Source organism: Andrographis paniculata, unplaced genomic scaffold, assembly GCF_009805555.1.
Source record: "Andrographis paniculata isolate CXL003 unplaced genomic scaffold, ASM980555v1 Contig87END, whole genome shotgun sequence".
Lineage (NCBI taxonomy): Eukaryota > Viridiplantae > Streptophyta > Magnoliopsida > Lamiales > Acanthaceae > Andrographis > Andrographis paniculata.
The window spans coordinates 1,717,040-1,740,229 of NW_026137625.1; the positions used below are offsets into that span (position 1 = coordinate 1,717,040).

Sequence of the window (23,190 nt, forward strand, 5' to 3'; positions counted from 1 at the left end):
CTGGCAGGATATTTGAGTGAAAAATGCTAGGCTGAAAGACCTTTACCAGCAATATTTTAAATATATGTATAGCATTAAAATATTTGTATTAAAATTTATTTGTTATATATATTTTGATATGATATTTTATAAAAAAAAAAGAAAATATATTTGCATTTGTAATAGAAGCAAATAAGCCCAAAAGAATAATTAAAAATAATTAATTTTTTTATTATTTATGTATACAATAATTAAATAAGGATCTCATTTTTTATTTTTGCTCAACCCATAAAAACTCAGGAACGCCTTGAAAGGAGCCAAGGGAGACTCAGACTTGGTGAGTTGGTTGTTATTGGGCATAGTTGGTTATATTCATTTGTGATTGTTCATTACGTGTATGGTCACAAGTTGGTTGGGAAAATTCAGATGAAATTTATAAAGGAAGAACATATATAGAAGAACAGATGGTTATCATATTATAGTGGGTGATGGTTGTTGCTGGTGTTTTTTATGCAGTGTATTGGATGCTGAAAATTAAATCTGAGACATTAATGTTTACTCAAAAATATGTACGGGGTAAAATTTCGATTGAACCTGTTGGGGTGCAAACCCAAGTCCCACATCGGAAGTTGTGAAGAAAATTTCACACCTTATAAGTCCCAAGTGAACTCCACTAGTATGAGGCTTTTTGGAGGATATCCAAAAACAAATCCGTGCGGGCTCAGCCCAAAGCGGACAATATCATACTAGTGTTGAGTTGACCCAGTCCTATAGTCCTTTCGGATCCACCCCAATAATACACAATATACACACTATGCAATCCAAATTACATCCAGGCCCTAGCCCACATTACAGGCCCACCTTCTTCGACCCGTGACCCACGGGGCTCCGCATCTTTCTGAGATTGAGTGCTGGCTGTCCGATTTGGTGCTTGAATCCTGGCCGTTCGTTGATGGTTGACCTAAGTATATATACAAGAGAGTGCGTGAGGGGCGCTGTCATTCGATATGTTCTTCCTCTCTCTAAACACTCGCCTCTCTCCCTAGCCTAATCCCACTCTCTCACTCTCACGATATTACGGCGACTTTCGGCTGTTTCACGGCGGTGCCTTCCTCTTACTTTTGTGTGGAGCTTCCTTGGCACCTTTGTTTCCTATTTTATTGATTTGTAACCGCAAGGGGCTCTTTTTAACGTGGTAGCCTTGATGTGTTGTTTTGTATGCCTCGCTACATTCTGTGAGGGTTATTTTTGTCTTGTATTGTGGGTTTTGGGCCGGTGTTTTTTGTGTTTGTCGCTAGTGTGTATGTGTGTGTCGATTTTGGCTATTTTTGTCTTGTATTGTGGGTTTTCGGGCCGGTGTTTTTTGTGTTTGTCGCTAGTGTGTATGTGTGTGTCGATTTTGGCTTTTTTTGAGTTAGTTGGGGCTGAGTCTAACCAAACTAGTCTAATATTTTTTGTTTTACTTGATTTTGATAATAAAACTTAAGATCTATTCCATATTTTTCTATTACAGAACCTAATGCTCTGCAAATTAGGTCCAACAAGACAAGTCATACTACACAAATCATATATAACAGGTAATCTGAGTCCAATTTTCACGCCACCACGTGACCCCTTGTGGGACATGTTAACTCAGTTTTGCTATGTTGGCTTATTCATTAATATATCTGTTTTGCTTTTTACCAAAAAAAAAAAAAGGACGGCGGCACAATAAATAATTAATTAAATTTAAAGTGAGACATATCCCTAAGGTACGATGAGATTGGTCCTACCTCCAACAGCAGCAATAAAATCATCAAGAGCTTTCCACGCCGACCCTCCTCCGCCGTCCTCCGCCACCGCCGCCCTGATCTTCCTCCCGACCTCCGCCGCCCTCCTCCTCATCTCCGCCGCCTTCCGCCCCCCTCCCGCCGCCGTCTCCACCACTCTCCTCACCTCCTCCCGGCCGACCTCGCACTCCGCCCCCCGGCCCAACTCCACGCACACACCCATCTCCTCCGCCAGTAATTTACAATTATACCCCTGCTCCGCCGCCAACGGCCACCCTATCAGCGCCACCCCCTGGCTCAGACTCTCCACCGCCGAATTCCACCCGCAGTGGCTGAGAAACGCCGCCGTCGACCGGTGCCCCAAAATCTCCACCTGCGGGGCCCACCCCCGCACTAATAGCCCCTGGTTTTTCCTCGCCGTCCGTTCCTCGAACCCCGCCGGCAGCCACTCCCGCCGGAACTCGCCGTCGACGTCGAACCCCGCCGGCGGCCGGAGTACCCATATGAATGGAAATCTGCTGTCCTCTAATCCCAGGGCTAATTCCGTCATTTGCGAAAGTCCGATCGTGTTTTGGGAGCCGAACGAAATGTATAGAACTGATTTTTCCGACTGACCGTCCAGCCACCGGAGACAGTCCTCCGGCGAGACGCCGAACTTTTTTCCGGTGCGGGAATCGATTCCGGCGACGGCGGTTCTCGCAGGGATAATTAGAGGGCCGACGCACCAGACGGATTTTTGGACGTAGTTTTTTAGGATTTCGAATCCCAAAGATTCGATTTCCGCCGCCGTGTTGCAGAGCCAGCCGAAGGATTTGAGGCTTTTTCCGATCTGGGGCTGGAAGAAGCGCGACCAGTCGTCGGCGCCGTCGGCGGCGCGGAGGTAGGGGTGGAGATGGCTGACGTGGAATTGGTGGGCGGCGGGGAATCCCGGGAGGGAGAAATTCCCGTCGTCGGAGGAGGAGGTGCGGTGGGGGAGGTTTTGCCAGAGGGAGATGTAGGCGGCGGTGCCGTACGCGCCGCCGGTGGAGAAGACGACGTTGACGGTTCCGGTGGCGGCGGCGACGTCGTTGGCCCAGGCGGTGAAGACGTCGGAGATGATGCAGAGCGGGGGGCGGCCATCAGCGACGGAGATGCGGCGGATTAAGGAGCGGAAGGGGGTTTCGAGGGCGGCGGAGGCGTGGAAGAGTTTGATGACGTGGCGGAGGGGGAGGGCTTCGGTGTTCTCGACGGCCGGCGGGAGGTCGTGGTCGGAGCTGTCGAAGGGGAGCTCGTGGATGTGGATGTGGTTTTGGGGGTCGGCGGCGCGGAGGTAGCGGGCGTTGAGAGGAGTGGTGGCGATGGTGACGGTGACGGCGGCGCCGAAGCGGCGGCGGAGGTTACCGGCGAGGGTGAGGAAGGGGATGAGATGGCCCTGCGCTAGGAACGGCAGCATCACTATGTGCTGCTGTGATTTTTTGTCTTCTCCTTCTCCGGCAGCCATTTTTATGTTTTCAGAGTTCTTCAAAAACACATCAAAATGAAAATGTTGAGGGAGGTTTTATTACTGTAATCTGTCCCCCCTCGCCTCCTATAGTCCCATTTTGTTGTTTATGTTCATGTCAAATAATTGTTTGTGCTATTTTGTGGTGTTATATGTGTTTTTTGTTATTTTTTCGAATGTATTATGTAATTTTATTTTTTTTAAAATGATACTCCATGAATATTAATTATTATTATATTAATAAGTAAATAATATTTTTAAAGTAAATTATTAATTTTAATATGCAAAACCAAATGACAACTTTGTAGCGGAACGAAGGGAACGAAGGGAGTATATAATTTTATAATATTTTAAAAAATTATATATAATTTTTTTTAGAAAAAATAATGTATAATTTTTTATTTTTTAAAAATATATATAATTTATTATTATTATATAAATGTTAATAGCTCTTTCTGTTCCAACTAAATTCAATTTTTATTTCCCTTTTTTATATAACAAGCCGACACTTTTATTTTTTTACTTATTAATTAAATAACATATAATATGAAAAATTTACACAAAATCTACTTATTTCTATTTCTCTTGAAAAATAAATATTTTAATTTATATTTAAAATTTTATGTCTTTTATAAAATGGATTTATATTAATTATAAATAAATAAAATTTTTATTATAAAAAATTTATTTTTTTACAAATGATACGCATATGCATATATATATATATTTTATTGCGATATAATTTTTAAAATATTTAAATACATATTTAAATTTTTAATCATATATATAATTTATTTATTATCAATATTTTTAATTATATAAAAAATCAAATAATATTATAATTCACTATTATTAACTAATTAAACATTATTTATTTAAAGATTATGTCATGAAAGAAATCAACTTTATTAATTTGAGGTAGTATTTTTATGTTTAAATTGAAACAAGCTTTTTTACATAGATAAAAAATAAATTTAATCAATAATCTGTATATATTATTAATATAATGTCAAAATTTTTAAATTTTATGAGACAATCATATCCCAATTAATTTGGGATGAAGGACTATAAGTTATATTTGATACAAATAATAAAATTGCATAGAAAATAAATAATAAAATCGCACAAAAAATTCAATATGAAATGATAATTACTTTATTTGTTTAGTAAAACAAGAAATTATATGAAATATATATATATATACTATTATCTAAAATCGCAAAAAAAAAAATTCAATACGAAATGATAATTACTTTATTTGTTTAGTAAAACAAGAAATTATATGAAATATATATATATATATACTATTATCTAAAATCGCAAAAAAAAAAATTCAATATGAAATGATAATTACTTTATTTGTTTAGTAAAACAAAAAATTATATGAAATATATATATATACTATTATCTGGATGAATCGATCAATTAAAAATAATGATTAAAATAAAAAAAAATGTTCAGTGAAATTGTTAAAATAAATATTTTTTATATAAAACATATAAAATTATGCTAGAAATATAAAAATAATTAATATTTAATATATATATATTTTTTGGAAAAAAAAAAATTATTTTTTCTTGGAAAATGTGGAAGAATACACACAAATATTTGAGTGAGGAATAATCCACCTATTTCAAAAATAGGTTAAATACCTAATAAGATTGAATCAATGTTTTATAAAATTAGAATAATAATTTTTGAAAAACTCATAGAAATTAAATAGTACTCCATCCGTCCCAAACATACGTAACATTTCCTTTTTTATTTATCCCAAGTTCACTGCAATATTTTCAAATTTAGAAATAATTAATAATATTTTTATACATATATTAATATACATTTTACTTATCTCATCACATCACTCAAATAAAAAAAATAAATAATCATATCTCTTTCTAATCACATCATTTAATATCCAAAATATCTCAAATTACCATACTTAATATTCTTCACCTAAATTTTCGTGCCAAACACAAATGTTACACGGTGTTTGAGACGGAGAGAGTACTAAAAAGTAAAATAAATTAATTAATAAGCACATTGCATCATTTCTCAATATTTATTTTCCTTTATGAAGAAAAGAAATAAAAATAATTTATTTTTTAAATGTTATTTCCTTAGATTCAAACTAATAAGAAAAATTAAATCTTTTTATTTTTTATTTTTATCCATTTATTTTCCCGGACCAAAAGATATTTATAGTTCAAAAACTAAAAAATAAATAAATAAAAGGTAAGGAGTGGCTATGGTTATTCGACGAGACGTGTATATTGTCACGCTTACAAATTTATTTGGATCAATAATTATATATATATATATATATACACTTCTGGTTGAATAAATTAAGGTGTGTTTGTTTGAAGGATTTTGGCGGATTTTCACTGTTCATCCAATTTTTTCCCTCTAAAAACATCAAATCAAACACCTATTTTTCATTTTTTATATTATACTAAAAATCAATTTTACATTTAAAACATCACATCAAACCCTATTTATATCGCATCATACAACTATTCAAATTCAAAATTTTTACTATTCAAATCTCAACTCAAAATCCAAACCCCCAAACAAACACACCCTAATTGAGGGATTTTGTGGGATTTCTACTATTTCCATCAAATTTTTCCTCTAAAAATATCAAATCAAATACTCCCTCGGTCCTATTGAAAGGTTACCATTTTCTATTTTCGTCAGTCCCAAAACAAGGTTACTACATATCTAATATAATAAATGTCCTTTCAACTTACAATATATTACACAAATGTCATTACTTTTATAATATTACACCATATTAATAGGGGTATTTTTATTTTTTTTTACTACAATTCAATATAATACTAATATTCAAAAATCTACGTGTAAAAAGCAAATGTCACCCTTCCAATAGGACGGAGGGAGTATTTATTTTTCATTTTTTATATTATACTAAAAATCAATTTTACATTCAAAACATCACATCAATTCTTATTTATATCGCATCATACAACTATTCAAATTCAAAATTTTTACCATTCAAATTTCAATCCAAAATCCAAACCCTCGAACAAACACACACTTATTGAATTAAATCATTAATATAGTTATTACAATAGAACACGGGTGTAATTATAATTTAATACTCCCTCCATTACATATCACCTTTTTTTTTTTTTTTTTTTTTTTTTTTACGTCCCATAAAATATGATCTTTTTTTTATTTTTAGTAAGTGTATCAATCTTAAATATACTTAACAAATGTAGATCAATTTAATTAAATATTTAATATTTTACACATAGACCCGTTCAAAATCCCTTTATTTCTATATATCTCTTCGATTAACAAATATTTTTATATACTTTTAAAACTCCTCATTTTTTATAATACTAATTTATGATAATAATAAATAAATAAATATATTATTTTATTCATTTGTATTATATAAAATTTTATTGTCTACAAAATTATATCCATTTTGCATATACTTTTTTTTAAATATAATTGTAAAAATATTTAAAATACCAACAACACTACACATCTAAAAAATAATAAAATATTATCTTCATTTATTATTAATAAATTAATAATTTATACTACTTAAAATATAGTGTCTTTAACAAAAACTTTATCTTCAGGATGGAAGGAGTATAGTGAAGGTCAAGAGATGGAAAATCACTTTAAACAGGAATTTTGGAGAAATTTCAAAATAATATAAAAAATAAAATATTAAAAAATATTATATTACTTGATATAATATTTTGAAAAATTATTATTTATAAATAGTTTTAAGACTTAAAAAAAAAAAAAAAAACCATATATGCATATAAAAGAATTGTATTACTCTTTCCATCCCAAAAGATTTGTCTTGTTTTTCTATTTTCGTTTGTTCCAAAACAATTGTCTTGTTTCCTTATTTAATAGTGGTTGTCCCCATTTTATAACAAAATTATTCTTACTTTTACATGCTACTCCTAATTATTACTCTAACATATTCTTTAAAATCCTTCAAAAAGTAAAGGCATTTTAGTCATTTATATTCTACTTTATACCCACTTTTAATTAAATATTATTATTTTTTAATTCTCGTGTCCACTCTCAATAAGATACTTCTTTTGGATCGGAGAGGCTATTTGTTTATTGCGTTTGAAAATGATTTCAAGATCCAAAAATCTCTTTCTTTGTTTAGATACAAGAATTTGGCTCATTTGTCACGCTTCACTTTGGACAGTCCGCCGTAATCAATTTTCTTTTTAAAATTTAATTTATTAATATATTTTTAGAACAAATAATTCATTTGATTTGTGATATATTTTACCGTCAATTAAAAATAGTCAATTTGGATTCGGCATGGAGTTTAAGAAAAATAAATATTTTATTGAAAAATTGATAGGTAATTGGAGATATTTTGAAAATTTAGTTAAAAATAAAAGTAAATTAAGAGATAACGTAATAAAGTTGGTAATATTTGTTATAAATAAGTGTTGAATGAAAACTAATAGTTAAATGTTGACTTTGTCAAAATTAATAATGAATTTAAAATGTATATAATTTTGCAAGAAATTAATAAGACACTTCAATTCCCACCGCCATAATTTTTTGGAATTATTTTATTTTTTTTAAATATTTAATTTGAATAATTAATTAAAATTGGCTAAAATAATAAATAATCTAGTAAAATTAAGATTATTTGGGATAATAAATAACAAAATATGTATAAAATTAATAACAAATAATCTAATAAAATTAGAATTTATTGAGATAAAACTATAAGAATATGGATAAAATTAATAACAAATAAACTAATAAAATTAGAATTTATTGAGATAAAACGATAAGAATATGGATAAAATTAATAAAAAATAATCTAATAAAAATTAGGATTTATTGAGATAAAATAACATGATAAAGTTAGGATTTTGTATATCTATATGTATATATATATACACAAGAGACTAAGTCAAATAATCAATTCATAATCGTTTACAACAAAAATTATAAGGAGTTTTCGTCCAAAACTGCGCATGTTCGAATGAAAACAGCTATCACCACTTGGATAACTGTCGGATTAAGGCGAAACTTTTAAGAAGTATTCATAATTCGTTACGTTTTCAATTCAACAGTTGTATTTTTGATTGGATGTCTATAATTCGATCAGAAATTTACAGAATGTGACAGATTTTTCATATTTGTTTTTTTAATCTTGATTTTTTTTTTTAATTAGTGATTTTCGTTGGTTGACTAAATGGAGATTGAGTGTGCTTATATGCATTTTGAAAAAAATTATATATTTAATTTGATTATAATGAATTTTCAACTTTGGTTTGGTCGATCCATGATTTTTTATTTTTATTTTTACAATTAGTTACCATTCTTCATATTCTTTCAATGGAGTGAAAGATTTTTCACATAGAAAAATATCATATCTCTTTCATAGTTTATTTACGCATATAAAGATTTATCATTCCTTATATTTTTTACAAAGGAATTGTATTTTTCCATCAATATATATATAGAGAAATTTTTATAATAAATGATTTTGTGTTTAATTTTTTAAAAATTTAAATTTGATATCCATAAATTAACCATCGTGTTCTTTTTATATTGAATTATCTTATTTTTATTATTATATATATTTTTATTTTTTACTAATCAATTATGTTATTCATACTATGATGCAAGAAAAAAAAAATCAAATGAAAATTACAATATGGGTGTGTTTGTTTGGGAGTTTGGATTTTGAGTTGGGATTTGAATAGTAAAAATTTTAAAAATTTGAATAGTTGTATGACGTGATATAAATAGGTGTTGATGTGATGTTTTGAATGTAAAATTGATTTTCAGTATAATATAAAAAATAAAAAATAGGTGTTTGATTTGATATTTTTGGGGGCAAAAAATTAGATGAACAGTGTAAATCTAATCGAATCCCCAAACAATGTATTTTGTTATATACAATATTTGTTTTCTAATTAATTTAGTTTAGAATATTATTTTATGAGATTTATTTTTTTTTAAGAAAAAATTGTAAATTACATTCAAATTTCAAATGTTGTGATTCTAATGAATGTTAGAATAGAAATTTTATTTTTATTTTAGTACATTAATTTTTACTTTGTATATATTTAATATTATATATATATATATATTTTACTAATCAATTTTGTCATCTGATTACATATGTATTTTTTTTTCATGATTTGGTTTTGAATATAATATTTTAATACATTTTCAATTTTATAAATTATGTTAGAATTTCAAACCTTTTGATTTGAAAAAATATTTAGGAAATTGATATAGAAAATTATAATAAGTTTTAACATATAAAAAATTTATTTTTATTATAGTAGTTTCATTTTTATTAGTTATCTATTTTGTTATTCTTATTTTCTGAAAATTAATCTTGTTTTAAAATTTGAAAACATTGATTCTCCCCTTAAAATATTAAATCAAATACCATTTTTAAAAAAAAAATACTCCATCGTCCCTTAACAATCTATCCATTTTTCTATTTTGGTCTGTCTCATAAGACCTTTTTTAAGTAATTGTACTGTCTACCTAACATTACAAATACCTTTCCAATTTACAATATATTATACAAACATCATTACATTTATATCATACAATACTAATAGGGTTAATTTAGTTTTTTTACCTTTATTTCTACTTTATTCCAATATAATACTAATATTTCTAAAACTCCGTGTAAAAAGAAAATTGATATATAGATATGGGACAGATGAAGTATATAATATATATACCCAACACAATAGTATACTCCATGCGTCTCATATCAATAAATCTATTTGTTTTTTGCACAAATTTTTAGAAATATTAATATTAGTATTATATTGGTATAAAGTAGAAATAAATATAAAAAGACTAAATTAACCCAATTAGTATTGTATTATATAAAAGTAATGACATTTGTGTAATATATTGTAAATTGGAAGAGTATTTGTAATGTTAGATAGATAGTACTATTACTAAAAAAGAAAATTAATATTTTGTTATGGAACAGATCAAAATAGAAAAATGGATAGATTGTTAAGGAACGGATGAAGTATATTATAGTATATGTTTATAAAAAATTATACAAAAATTTATTTTTTATATTGCAACACACTTTGTATCCAACATAAAAAATATTTTAAACTAAAAATATAAAAAACACATAAATTTAATTACATTTTTAATTTTCATTTTTATAAAAAATAAAAAAAATACAAATATAATTTATACATACAATTTAATAAAATATATTTTCAAATAGTTTAGATAATTAAAATTTTTAAATATAATTTATAAAATTCTAAATAAATTAGAAAATTTTAATAAACAATATACTATTTACATTACTATGTTCTATTTGATAATTTTTATAATTTAAAAGCACTTTCAACTTTATTATATCAAAACCAAACTAAAAAACTGCTTTTATAATTACTCATCCAAACATAAAATCGAACTATTTGCATTTGCTTCTACTTTTGACTTCTACTTATTTTTTAAGTCAATTCAAACGGCCGTAATGAAATTATTCTGGCTTCACTTGTATGTACCAGACACAAACACAAGAACTTAAAATACAGGATAAACTGTTTTTTTTAGTCCTGTAAATGGAGCCTGTCGCAAACACAAGAACTTAAAATCATTTTTTTTTTCATTTTTCTAATTTTTTTTTTAAAACTTATTTTTAATTTATTTTAAATTTTATTTGTATTTTTTTCATTTTTTTAATTTGGTACAATAAAAAAAATTAAAAATTAAAAAATAAAAAAATCGGGTGTCGCTCACCTGGCGGGACACCTTGCGGACATGTCACCTCCGGCGAGCCACGTGGGCATCTCCGGCGCTAGAGAACTAAAATGATAAAGGAGTCCAGTTACGGGACTAAAAAAACAGTTTACTCTAAAATATATACCATTTCGTGGATAAGAAGATTTCACTTAATCATAAGGCATAAGCTCCGGCTCCGGCTCCGGCTCCGGTCCATCGCCTGAAAATACTTCACCAACACTCAGGCAACAGAAACTCCGTCATAAAGCATTGATCATAATATTTATTTCCAAACTTGCCGGGACAAATCCGAAAAACCAAAAAATCAGAGTAGCCATGGATGGACAGACCAGACCAGACCAGACCATTCCTCCCAAAGTGATAAAACATTCATCGCAGACATCAAAACCAAAAATGTTTCAACGACGACGTCGAGCGAGCGCCTATCGCGACTCCGACTCCTAACATGCATTATCGATCCTTTTACAAATGCATTTCTTTATCCATCCGCCTGCCTGCCTGCCGAATAAATGACACAAGAACAACAGAGTATGAAAAAATTATACAAATGCAGGACCCCTGCAATGACGAATGGACAGACGACTGCAGAATTAGCTTCCTCTTATGTAGAAGAACCAATTCGTCGAAAACCAACATCATCTCTCGAGACTCAAAACTCGAGTCCCTAATTGCAAGCCGATTTTGCCAACAAAGACGAGCCAAGGGCTCAATCCAGACTCTCACTCTTCGTTCTTTTTAACGACTAACAAAAGAATTCAGATGTATTACCGACAACTTGATAGTTTGTATCACGAGGCAGCTGCGAGGGTTTCTGTCACTTTCGCCATCTTTTCCTTTTCAATCTCTACTTTTCTTGCCTCAGCGTGCTGAGCAATCCCATTTGCAAGCGCGTGATAGTGAAAATCGAGCGTGTTCATAAGGCTCTGGAACCGCAAAGAGTCTGATACTTTCAGAGCTGCAGAACAAACGGCATAGAGATAAGGAGACTGATTGAATTTTAGCTTTTTTTTTGTTCGATCACTCTTTAGTGTAATGTTTTACCATTCGCAGTGTCCACGAAGAAAATGAAAGGGTCGACATCATCAATGGGGGATTGCAACTCTTCATCATCACTGAAACCATCATCTGAGTCGTCGTCATCCGATTCAGCACTACGGAAAGCCTTGGCCTGCATATCCAAATCTTAAATTTAAGTTTTTTACAAAAAACAAATAACGGAAAAGTGAATCCCAGCAGTTGAACTCAATGCTTATCGAATGCACGACTAGTCTACATTTTAATGGTCGCAAAATGTCGCGATCGATATTTCATTGTTTGGGAAGCCTAGAAACATAAAAACTTTAGTGCATCAAGAAGCCCGTGCGCAACATATCCATCTCAAACTTTAAGATCAAAAAGTATATTCCATGCATATCTAAATTATCTCTTGTATGCATTGTTCAGACTTTGGGAAGTGGAAAATCATATTAAGAAAAAGAATCAATTAATCAACACCCACCTGAGCAGCTAATTTCTGAAGTTTAGCACTGTTAGCTTCATCACCATCTTCAGCATCAACCCCCATCTCATCATCAGAGCCATCACCATCATCGTCATCATCACTTTGAAAAGTACCCATTTCGTCGTCATCTTCACCATCCTCCTCTTCTTCCTCTTCCTCCGCCTTTGCAGACTCTGTTCAAATTGGCAAAAGATATAATTATATATGAACAACAAAAGTTAGTTTGATGTTCATTTTCACGTAATGGCAAGCAAACGAAGCAACCTGCCACTTGTTCCTTATATGCAACAAGCAGATCAAGCGTAGATTTGAAAACACGCTCCAGTGCTTCTACGGGCAACTGATCAGCAGGGAGAGGGATCAAGGCTGTTAATCCCAGACAGCACACCTTTTTCTCATGTTCCCTGTAAACAGAAATGATCAGTTCCTTTTACAGAACCAACGAAAACTGAGCTGAAATCCAAGCAGGAACATAAATTGAATACCTTTTAAAATTAGCGAGGGCTCCACTTTTTTTAAACTGTTTTAACATTTGGAACCAAAGGTTGAAAACCTCTGTTGCAACATTAAGTTTTTGCAGTATGTTGAGCGTCAACGGTGCATTATAATACAGTGCATCAGCAACCTGTCAACGAATACTTACATCTGTATCAATACTTGACCAATGGAGATTTTCACAAGAGGAGCCACAAATAAATTAAAAAAAAAAAAACCACAAAGATGCAAAATAATAATAATAATAGATAAAATCAAATCTCTGTAAAAATGCATCTTTCTTAATTGAATCGATTTTTTAGTCTAAAAGCACATACAACTTTTCAAGAAAATAGAGCAATTTATTCCAAAATAATGCAAACTGCTGGTCTGAGTATCTTTAAATTCTTAAAGGGAAAGATACATAAAACATTTGCAGCAGAATATACCAAACATCCGATTTTGCACAACATGCCACAACCCATGGCCAAAAGATGACTTTCAGTGACTAATATGAAAATGATTTCGCAGACTGAGGTATTAAGTAATGATACACTAGACTATAATGCATGTGAATTTAATGGATTGAAAAGTTCCAAATGATGTGTCAGATTCAATAATACTGTGCACATTTAGAAGGGGGAAAAAGGTTCTTTACCACTTCAATTAAGAGGCATTTTAAATAAGGCTTCTCAGCACGACGCAAACGCTCAATGGTGATTCTTAAGTAAGGCTCAACCCAATGATCAACCTGTCCTTTGCAGTTTTGAAACAAAACCTGGATCAGCTTAGGTGCTGGCACAATATCACCGTCCTCCAAATTTTTATCACCCATGACCTGTACGATTTGCATAAGGCATATGCTAGAGATCATCAGCGTGCTCATCTGGAATTTAGCATTAAAAAACAACTCACAGATGAAATCATGTTCCAGAGGCTTTGCTGGTAATCCGGTTCCTTGCATGTCAAAAAGTGTGCAGTGCTTCTGGAAATGTAGTTATCTAACGGTACCAAGATATCTGAAAATTGCAGAGCATGGAATAAGATTATTTTAATAATGAAAAGTATTCACGGAGTACAAATCCAGTATCTTTTTCCACTATAAAATAGAAGAGTTTGAAAACCAAAAATTACTTCCAATAAACCGAGAAAACATATCAATCGAAACGCACAAATGATCCAAGTAACAAAGTCCATAACGTTTACAAATTATGAAAGTTGTTCTACAAGACAAAAGACCACTATGACACAGTAAATGACTAAACCCATGTTACTTTGCTCATCGAACCAAATGAAGATGACATTTTTTAGCTTGTAAGTGATTTTGCATCTAAGAGAATCTAATGGTGTGTTTGATTGGGGATTTTTTAAAGTCTTCTACTATTCACTACTTTATTTTCCACAAAAACATCAAATCAAACTCCTATTTTTTTATTTATTTTTATTATATTAAAGATCAATTTTAAATTCAAAACTATTACATCAAATAACTATTCAAATTCAAAATTTTACAAACCCAAAATCCAAAACCCCAAACAAACACACTATAAATGGTGCAAAGAAATCAGACCAACTCAGATTCCTCAAATACTCACTAAGCTAAAAACTAGCAAGGTAGAAAAGTTTCTTGATACAAAATTGGCATTGTCGAAGAATCAACATGCCATAGTGTTAGAATCATATTGACTCCACCCTTCAGACATTTACAGATTGCAGAAAAACGTGGATAGCTCATTGAAGATTCAAGCAAAAAAGAACACTTAATTCAAGAAAGAAGAGTCAATAACAACAGTAATAATAAAGGATTCTTCAAATGCAAATTGAAATAGCTACAGCATACTTGGGAAAAAGTCGATGGCCCAGTCAGCCAGGGCATTCATCATTAATGGCCAAAGACTCCACATCTCCAGTGATATAGTAGGCGCAAAGAAGGTCATGTAAGAGACAATCTCCAAAACTTCCTCGAATACCTCTGCAAAATTAAATATAATGAACATATGAACATTAAATGAGCTAAGTTGTCCTCATCGAGGTCCGTGCATTCTAGCTATCAACTAGGATAGACATTCTGGATCAGATCACCCAAGTATCTGTTTGGAAAACATTGTATGCTAGTTATCAATTGCATTACAAGGTTTATGTTTGATTTTCTTGAACTTGTGTATAGCATGCCTTGACCTAATCTGTTGCTAGTTGTCAATCATAGATAGCGGTGCGTAGCAGTCAACATCTAGAATACTATAGCGGAGTAGCGGATAGCAATATGGCTGCTATTTAAATATTTAAGAATATATATCTAAATTATTATATATAAAAAATTATAACAAAAATAAGGCTGCAAAGACAGCTATCTTCTCCTTGCTTGCTCCCAGGCAGGCTTATACCATTAACACATGGCTCATTAAAAAAAAAAACTTATAAATTGATCTCGTAATAATCATCCAAGATAATAAAATATAAAAAAAAAAAGAAGATATGATCATTATTGTTAGATAGTTATATAATTTTTTTTCTCATTTTCGTCATCCTCACTGCTTAATTACTCTTATCTATGTATTTTTCCTCTTCTTCTTCATTCTCATCTATATATTCTATTGTATGTTTGTCACCTTACATAATATCATTTCCCCTTTTAGAGCTGAAAACACCTATAGTTTTATTTCTCATTGATGTATTGATATTTGTATCATAGTGTGAAAAGCAGACCCGTTAGCTCCAGTAATATCAACAACTCCCATAGTAAAATTACCATTATCAAAGATCAACCCTCATTTGCAATTATCAACTTCTTTAATTAACCACTCATTTAAATCATCAATATCGTTTAAAACAAGAGGACCAATCACATCATTGATACCAAAAAGATCTAACAAATTTTGGTTATACTTATACAAACCAAATCTTGCAACTTTTGACTTTCTAATTTGTTTATTTTCTTGGAATGGATCTAAATATTTGGTTAAGATTTAAGATAAATGTTAGTTTTTTTTTCGTCTATATTATAACAAAAAAGGTATATTTTATAGGTTAAAGTTAAATTTCAATTATTTACGTGTTAAAAGATAACCCAATGAGCTACAATAACGGTATAGCATAACGGAGTGCCGCTACAAGCCGCTACTCCGCTATTGAGTAAACGCGAAATTGCGGAGCGGCCGTAGTGGCAGAGTGCCTCTCCACTATGCTACGCCGCTATAGCGCACTATTGATAATTATGATCTTTTGTGGACTTGATTGTCATTGTTGCATATGTACATTTTTCATGACAGAAAATTTAACAGAATTCGGAGCTATGACAATAACGCCAAGGCAGAATAAGAAGGTATGAATACACATTATGCAAACAGAAGGGCTACCTTGTCCGTCAGTCGTAAGCATCTTCTGCATTATTGGTAACAAAGTTGGCTCGATGTGAATAAAGAGATGAGGAAGCCTACTGACTGACTCCAGAATCGTGCTTGTAGCACGCAGACAACCAACAGCTGCCAAAGCACCTGGATCATCACCGTCCTCATCTGCTTCAGCAGAACTCAAGCACTTCCAAAATGCATTAGCCTGAAAAGAAAAGCATTTAATTCAACAGACACCAAATCCATCAACTTAAAATAAATATACCAAGGGTTGGTTTGGATATATTTTGGAAGTGTTTTGGTGTTTTAAATTGTTTTGGAAATAGTAATACTCTGAATGAAAAATAAGAAATGGATGCCGAGTAAATAGCCATTGGATGTGACTTTTTTTAATAGAAAATTTTTTATGAAATATTTTATATTAAATTAGGTGTCGGATGCAATGCTCTTTAGAGGAAATTTGTTTGAATATGTAGTGTGGAAAAGAAAAGTTGAAAACATAAGTAACCATAGCATAAATTTTAAAGCAAAGCTAATCTCACCAAATTTTGGCATAATCCAAGAGCATAAGGAGCCATCTCTTCACCAAACTTGTCCACGATTGTTTCAAGGGTGAATACTAGATCTTCATTCTCAACCTCATTCATTAGTTTGAAGAACTCTGAAAATATAAATGCAAACGACGAAGTTCATTGAATGTTATTGTGCAATGAAAAGCATGACTTAAATAAATCTCAAATGTTATACCGTCAAGTAACTGAGGAAGAATAGGCCGAATTTCACCCAAATCTGTACATAAAAATGCTCATCAAAGATCACTTTAGATATTAAAAGTGGTACCACATACATAACTAAAGACTCTTTGAAAGAGGAACACTGCACCATTGCAAGCTTCCACAAAAGATCGCAATGCAAAGACAGAATCTACACGAACTGGAAGATCCAGGTCGCGCATCCCAGCAACAACGCTGTGTAATGCTCTTCGGAAATTATTTGGATCTGAAAAATTAATGTGTGCATATTGCCCAGCAACCCATGCTGCCTGTAAACCAATAAACAAATTTCAAATTAAAAATCAATCACCACTACCAAATGAAGGTTTAAAAAATTGAGGCTTTATAACTCAGAGAATCTTAACGTGGACTATAATTTAGTTATCATCTAACTTATGTGTGCACGCATTCATGTATCCATGTTCAAAGAAAGACAGCAGATATAAACAGACCTAAGCACTTACATAGGTTCCATAGTATACATAAAGGATATGGCGACATCAAAACAAATCAAAACACCGTACCTTAGCTCTGAGATGTCCCACAGGACTGTTGAACTCCGGGAACACATGCTGTACAAGCATAAGCTCAAGTTGAGATTTGTAAGGTTCGGTTTGCTTAAGTTTATCACACAATGCTCCAATGGCAAGAAGGGCACCATCTTTCTGCCTGTAAGGCTTGTATTCCGGAGCAGCCTCATCATATCTAGTTTATGAATAATTAGTCACTTACAACATGTTTCACAAATGAAATTACTTAGTCAAGACAAAAAATGTAAAAGCACTCACACACCTCTTGAAAACATTTACAATAAATAGCAAGAACTTTTGAAGGTTCTCCTTTCCACGTTTCCTAACCAACTCACTCACAAAATCCAATGCAGCGGTTCTAGGACTGTATAGATCCTCAATTATGTCTGCAAAGATAAATTACATAATAACATATATAATTTAATTCCGGAAGTCATAGATCACATAAATAAAATAATAAATAAATAAACACAAATGTGAAACGCACCATATCCCTTCCTCACATATTCGTATGGATCTTCCTCCCAGAGCCTTTGGTCATTGTCATTGAAGCACATAAGCGGAAAGATGATCTCAAAGAGAACAATATCAAGCTTTGGTTGTAATTGACTAAACATGTTTTTCTTTGAGATACTGCATGATGAACAAGTGCATGTATGTTATTAGAAAAATAAACTCTTACGGTTACTAAAAAGTGATTGCAAGGAACTTGAAAAAATATAAATTGATAACTGTCGAGAGAAATGATAAATATATATAATAGATCTCCCCAGTAGTTAAATGGTTTGCATGAAGTGGTTACTAAATGATATCAGAATGGAAAGTTGTGTTCAATATCAAAGGATACAACTCACATTTTACATGTATATAATATGTACATGTTTTCTTCATATACTCCTCAATATATATATATATATATTTATATTGGATATGCTTTATTTTGTAGTCTCTATTTAATGAAACCTACTCCATACCTTAAAGTGGATTTGAAAGGCCGGCCTTCAATAAATACTATTATTAAAGAGGAAACTAAGGCAAGAGCTTTTACAGCCTAAAGGGTTTGGTTGGCATTTGTTTGGGCTTTTGTTGCCATTTCCACACTATGCTATCTACAATAAAATCTTATTTTTGTCCTTAAAAATCATAACATCCAAAAACCTATTTGCTATTAAAAAAGAATTCAAATCCCAAAACACCATTTGAATTTGAATTTTGTTGTTGCATCGTAAAATGACAAAATGTCTAGTTACAAGCTACAACTGGTTTGGTAAGTCTAATCTATCTACTTTAAATATAGTGTATAGATTCCCGGTGATCGATTGCGAGACTAAACAGGTATTCTCTTTGACTGTAACTTGACGAGATTAATGTTAAAAGAGGGGTGACAAAATTGGCCTCCAAGATTTATAATTAAACACTCCAAATGAGAACTGCATGAAAATTGTAATATAGAGTTTTAGTTAGTACCACACCTATTGCTCAGGTATTGCAAAATAAGATTGATGACTCTGTCTGGCAAATATTCCCCAACACGTACGGCATTCAGCAAATTTAAATGACATTCCAAAATCTTCCCTGCATAATTTCTCTGGAACATTTGAGCAAAAGCTTTGTTTTCTTGGTTTCGAAGTTTCACATCCCCAAACCTGGAATAGGTTGATTGAAATCCAGATGGATTACTAGACTAGCCAGCATATAAAAGAAAATGCATAAAAGAAACAAGCCACTACCTAGTGTAAAGGCGATTTAATATGTGGACTGTCCACTTCTTTACTTTCCACCATCCCCATGATTTTCTCAGCTCAGGATCAACAGGCTGTCCTTCAACAGGAACGGGCCTCTCCAACAAATTTAAAAAACGAACCATCCAGGCATTGAATAAAACTGGATCAAACAACTGCCTTGGAATTTCCAACTGGTTGTGAATGAAACACACAAATTAGCTCTAACTTAAATATATTTATTTTAACAAAAAGAAAAAGGAAACACACACAGCTTGCAACGCAATATTTGATGTCATAATAGAAAAGTCTGTTTATTATTCATTCAGTTGAACATGCTTAGGTTTTACAGAAAAGCAAATTTTAATAAAATAGAATTAGTGGAAGCAAACGAGACAACAAATATTAGATTTTTCTTAAAAAAAATGACCTATCCGAAAGTCCAATAAACTGAAGATGCACACAATGAAAAACTACAGACCAATAAGTATAAACTTACATAGATGCATGACCAAAATATTTTGCAAATCAACTTGATCAAATCAGCTACTTCAACCGAAGGGTTAGCAACTTGAGCAAGCTGGTCAAAAATGTTAATCAGATGAGGAAATGTCTCTTCAACAATGTGATGAACAGGTATCCTCTCCTCATCTGACTTGAATCTGCAAGTTGAAAACAATCAGGGAAAAAGAGGTTACATTACAGAAATTTCATCATTTTTGGCAATCAACAAGGCATTGATAATATGAACAGAAGATTTAGCGAACATCTGCATCTGCATCTACACTTCCTCCAGTAGTATAATGTATTTATTGCTGTCTTACAAACAATTATTTCAAAGTTGAAGATACTAATCCCACATAAGTAATTATAATAGTGTAATTAAATTCTAAATGCTTTGGAAAATTGTGTTTTTAATGTGAAGCTATCTTTGTGATTGATAAGCATAGACAAGGACAGAGCAAAAAGGCCCTTATTTAGACGCATCATAAGAAAATCCTTAGTCGTTTATATAAATGGTATTAAATTATGGATATTAAATTCATGTCAAAAACTGCATTGACTTTAAATACAATTCTGTATAAACAATCTATCCCCTAGGGAGATCATCAGATTTTGGAAGGCTTCCATCATCAATAATAAAAATGCAGCAAAATCACAACTCGTTGACTATATAAACTCTTTTGCAGTGATTATCACAAGTCTAGTTTAAGCAACTTGAAAACTAAGTCCGACAGAATTTCCTTAAAAGTAATTTAATCAAATGCATTCTGCTGTGATGTCAACAAAAGATACTACAACGTCATTTCAAAACCTGAAGAGCACTATGTGTAGGCCACTCTAATATTGGTGATCAGTTATTCTGATGAAGCGATTAAAACATTAACTCACTCGTATTTTCTTGAAAGAATCCTGAGCACAAATAAAGCTCCATAAACTTCTTGTTGTTGACCCTGCAGATTATGCTTTATCCATTGCAAAAGAGCTGGCCATTGCTCAGGATAATCCGCATGCGTAATCGTCTTCAAGCATTCACCAAGTTGTGACCTATTCAAATCAGATAACAGAACAATTATTCCAACAAATAACTCAATTAAGCCAACTACATACCAATTGATCCAATACATTGTAACATCAAATTTTCAAAATGGAACAGATCAAGAGCATGAATTTGGTTAAACCTCTACGTGCATTGCATCTATTTTTCGAATGGAAATTATCACAAAGTAAATAACAGATGAAAACAGTCTTCAATACCTTATAGGTGGGGGAACTTGGGTAATGAAAATAAGAATCTGTTCTCTCACCATTTCCTTGTCAACAGGTGAGATCTTCGACTGCTCATCTACAACCAGGTAGTTCTCACTTTCGTCAGCAGCAAATTCATAAATACAACAAATTGAATTTATCTAGTACAAACAAAGTCCACGAAAATACCATACAATTCCTTTCAACAGTGAGACCTAAACTAGCTGCCCCAAATTCAATAAATGCAATGCCACTACGATTGGGCAACCTTAATCTAAATACAAGAACTATGACCTGCCATGACTCGAGACAATAAAAATACAAACTTAGTTATTATTACTTGCAGCCTTGAAGGGCTAAAAAAAATCTAGAAAAGTAATACAACGAACCAAGACTAAACATCAAAAATCAATTCAATTTCGAAAAACAATTACAGACAACCCCAATCATCGACAACCAAAAAATCCTATGCTCACCCATGAATGTACAAAACCTACCAGGATCATGAGGGGCCCAATTTTTTGCAATGAAGTTTTTGAAAGAAATACTGGCCACTTGTCTGACCGCCATATCGAGATTCTTCTGCACTATGATCTGCAACAACCTCACCAAATGCCCTGGAGCATGCTCAATCTGCAGAAACACAAACCAATCATCCCCAAATCCTATAAACTGACCACATCAATCTCAAGTACCAAATCATCAGCCAATACAATTACACAACACGATGCCTCTTATTTTAGTTACGACATTAATTTTACCAAAAACAAAAACAAAAACAAAAACAAAATACCAACAATTGCACAAAGAACAAAGCTTGCGCATCACTAACAGATCAAAAATCACCCTCGACCATGGGATACCTGATTGAGGCTCCTCTCTGCTGCTTCCCTCTCAGCAGTATTGGGGCTTAACGCACCCTGCAAGATCAACGCCAGGCTCTCAACATCCATGCTTCAAAGTTCAATTCCTTTCTCCAATAAAAGGGCGATTAACCGCGAAATCTGGAGCCCAGAAAGGAAGATTCCTTGGTTGGTCTTCCTTGAAGCGGCTGGAGAGAGGAAAGGAGGAAGGAGATGACTCAAGTCCGAGGGCAGACAGCGAAACCTGTGAGTTCGTGTGTTGGAAACTATATAAATGATTAGGGTTTTAGCCCTGCTCTGCTCTGCTCTGCTGGTGTGTTGCAGTATTTGTTAAACAAACATTGTTACCATATTACTATTAATCAATTAATTAATTAATTAATTGATAATTATTGCCTTCTTTGCATATTTAGAGGATGTTTAGGTAAGTTTGGGTGTTCATGCTTTAGGCCTTAGGGTTTGTTTGGATGACATTCCAATTAAAGGTGATACTATGTTTTCAACTTATTCTTTTTTTATATTTGTATGTACTCCTTCAGTCCAAAAAGATTTGTCTTGTTTTTTCATTTTCGTCCGTTTCAAAATAATTATCTTGTTTTCTTAGTAGTCGTGGTTCTCACTTTATAACAAAATTATTTCTACTTTTCCATATTATCCCTATTTATTACTCTAACATACTCTTTAAAATCCTTCAAAAAGTAAGGCATTTTAGTCATTTACATTCTACTTTATACCTATTGTTCAGGGGTTTTGATTTTGAGTTCGGGATTTGAATACTAAAAATTTTAAATTTAAATAGTTGTACGATGTGATATAAATACAATGTTTTGAATGTAAAATTGATTTTTAGTATAATATAAAATTTAAAATTGATATAAATACATGTTCGATTTGATGTTTTTGAAAAAAAAAAATTGATAAATAGTAAAAATCTTGGATAATCCTTCAAACAAACACACCCTATAGATAAAATTTTATTTTAATCTTTGATTTTATTTGCTCACTATTTCTTTTTCTAAAACAATTTCCAATATATATTTTATTTTTTTACAAAAATTAATATTAAAAAACAATTTCCAATATATACTTTATTTTATTACAAAAATTAATATTCAATATATAAGTAGTATTATTTTTAATATTATCGATACAATTCGTATATCTTACTTCCAAAAAAATAAAAATAAAAATAATAAACAAACAAACCCGTATTATATATTTTATTAAA

The 23,190-nt window shown here is 31.9% G+C and overlaps 2 protein-coding genes across 3 annotated transcripts; both read right to left on the reverse strand.

The window, feature by feature from the left end:
• Positions 1-1,322: 1,322 nt before the first annotated feature.
• LOC127242719 (UDP-glycosyltransferase 92A1) lies at positions 1,323-3,389 on the reverse strand. Its single transcript, XM_051262389.1, has one exon. It carries the CDS (start codon positions 3,226-3,228, stop codon positions 1,726-1,728), a length of 1,503 nt encoding a protein of 500 aa, XP_051118346.1. The 5' UTR covers positions 3,229-3,389; the 3' UTR covers positions 1,323-1,725.
• Positions 3,390-11,240: 7,851 nt separating this feature from the next.
• Positions 11,241-22,266, reverse strand: LOC127242619 (importin beta-like SAD2). Of its 2 annotated transcripts, XM_051262220.1 has the most exons (23): positions 21,963-22,266; positions 21,597-21,732; positions 21,109-21,196; positions 20,743-20,898; positions 19,850-20,012; positions 19,360-19,544; positions 19,102-19,275; positions 18,117-18,262; positions 17,892-18,015; positions 17,624-17,804; positions 17,209-17,368; positions 17,074-17,115; positions 16,869-16,987; positions 16,333-16,531; positions 14,817-14,948; positions 13,892-13,995; positions 13,635-13,814; positions 12,988-13,127; positions 12,767-12,906; positions 12,500-12,675; positions 12,043-12,169; positions 11,770-11,956; positions 11,241-11,499 (listed from the first exon to the last, which is right to left on the reverse strand). In XM_051262220.1, exons 1-22 carry the CDS (start codon positions 22,050-22,052, stop codon positions 11,790-11,792), a joined length of 3,129 nt encoding a protein of 1,042 aa, XP_051118177.1. In that variant the 5' UTR covers positions 22,053-22,266; the 3' UTR covers positions 11,241-11,499; positions 11,770-11,789. The 2 variants fall into 2 exon arrangements, with proteins under 2 accessions (XP_051118177.1, XP_051118176.1); XM_051262219.1 differs by having other exon boundaries at positions 11,241-11,956.
• Between the last annotated feature and the right edge of the window lie 924 nt (positions 22,267-23,190).

What these genes read in the sequence shown, in the direction of transcription:
- LOC127242719 (XM_051262389.1), bottom strand. Translation starts at nt 3,228, where the DNA reads ATGGCTGCCGGAGAAGGAGAAGACAAAAAATCACAGCAGCACATAGTG.
- LOC127242619 (XM_051262220.1), bottom strand. Translation starts at nt 22,052, where the DNA reads ATGGATGTTGAGAGCCTGGCGTTGATCTTGCAGGGTGCGTTAAGCCCC. An exon ending in ATTGTAAATGTTTTCAAGAG is followed by an intron (nt 17,805 to 17,891) that starts GTGTGTGAGTGC and finishes TTCATAAACTAG; the next exon opens with ATATGATGAGGCTGCTCCGG. An exon ending in GGCCATCGACTTTTTCCCAA is followed by an intron (nt 13,996 to 14,816) that starts GTATGCTGTAGC and finishes TGCAATTTTCAG; the next exon opens with ATATCTTGGTACCGTTAGAT.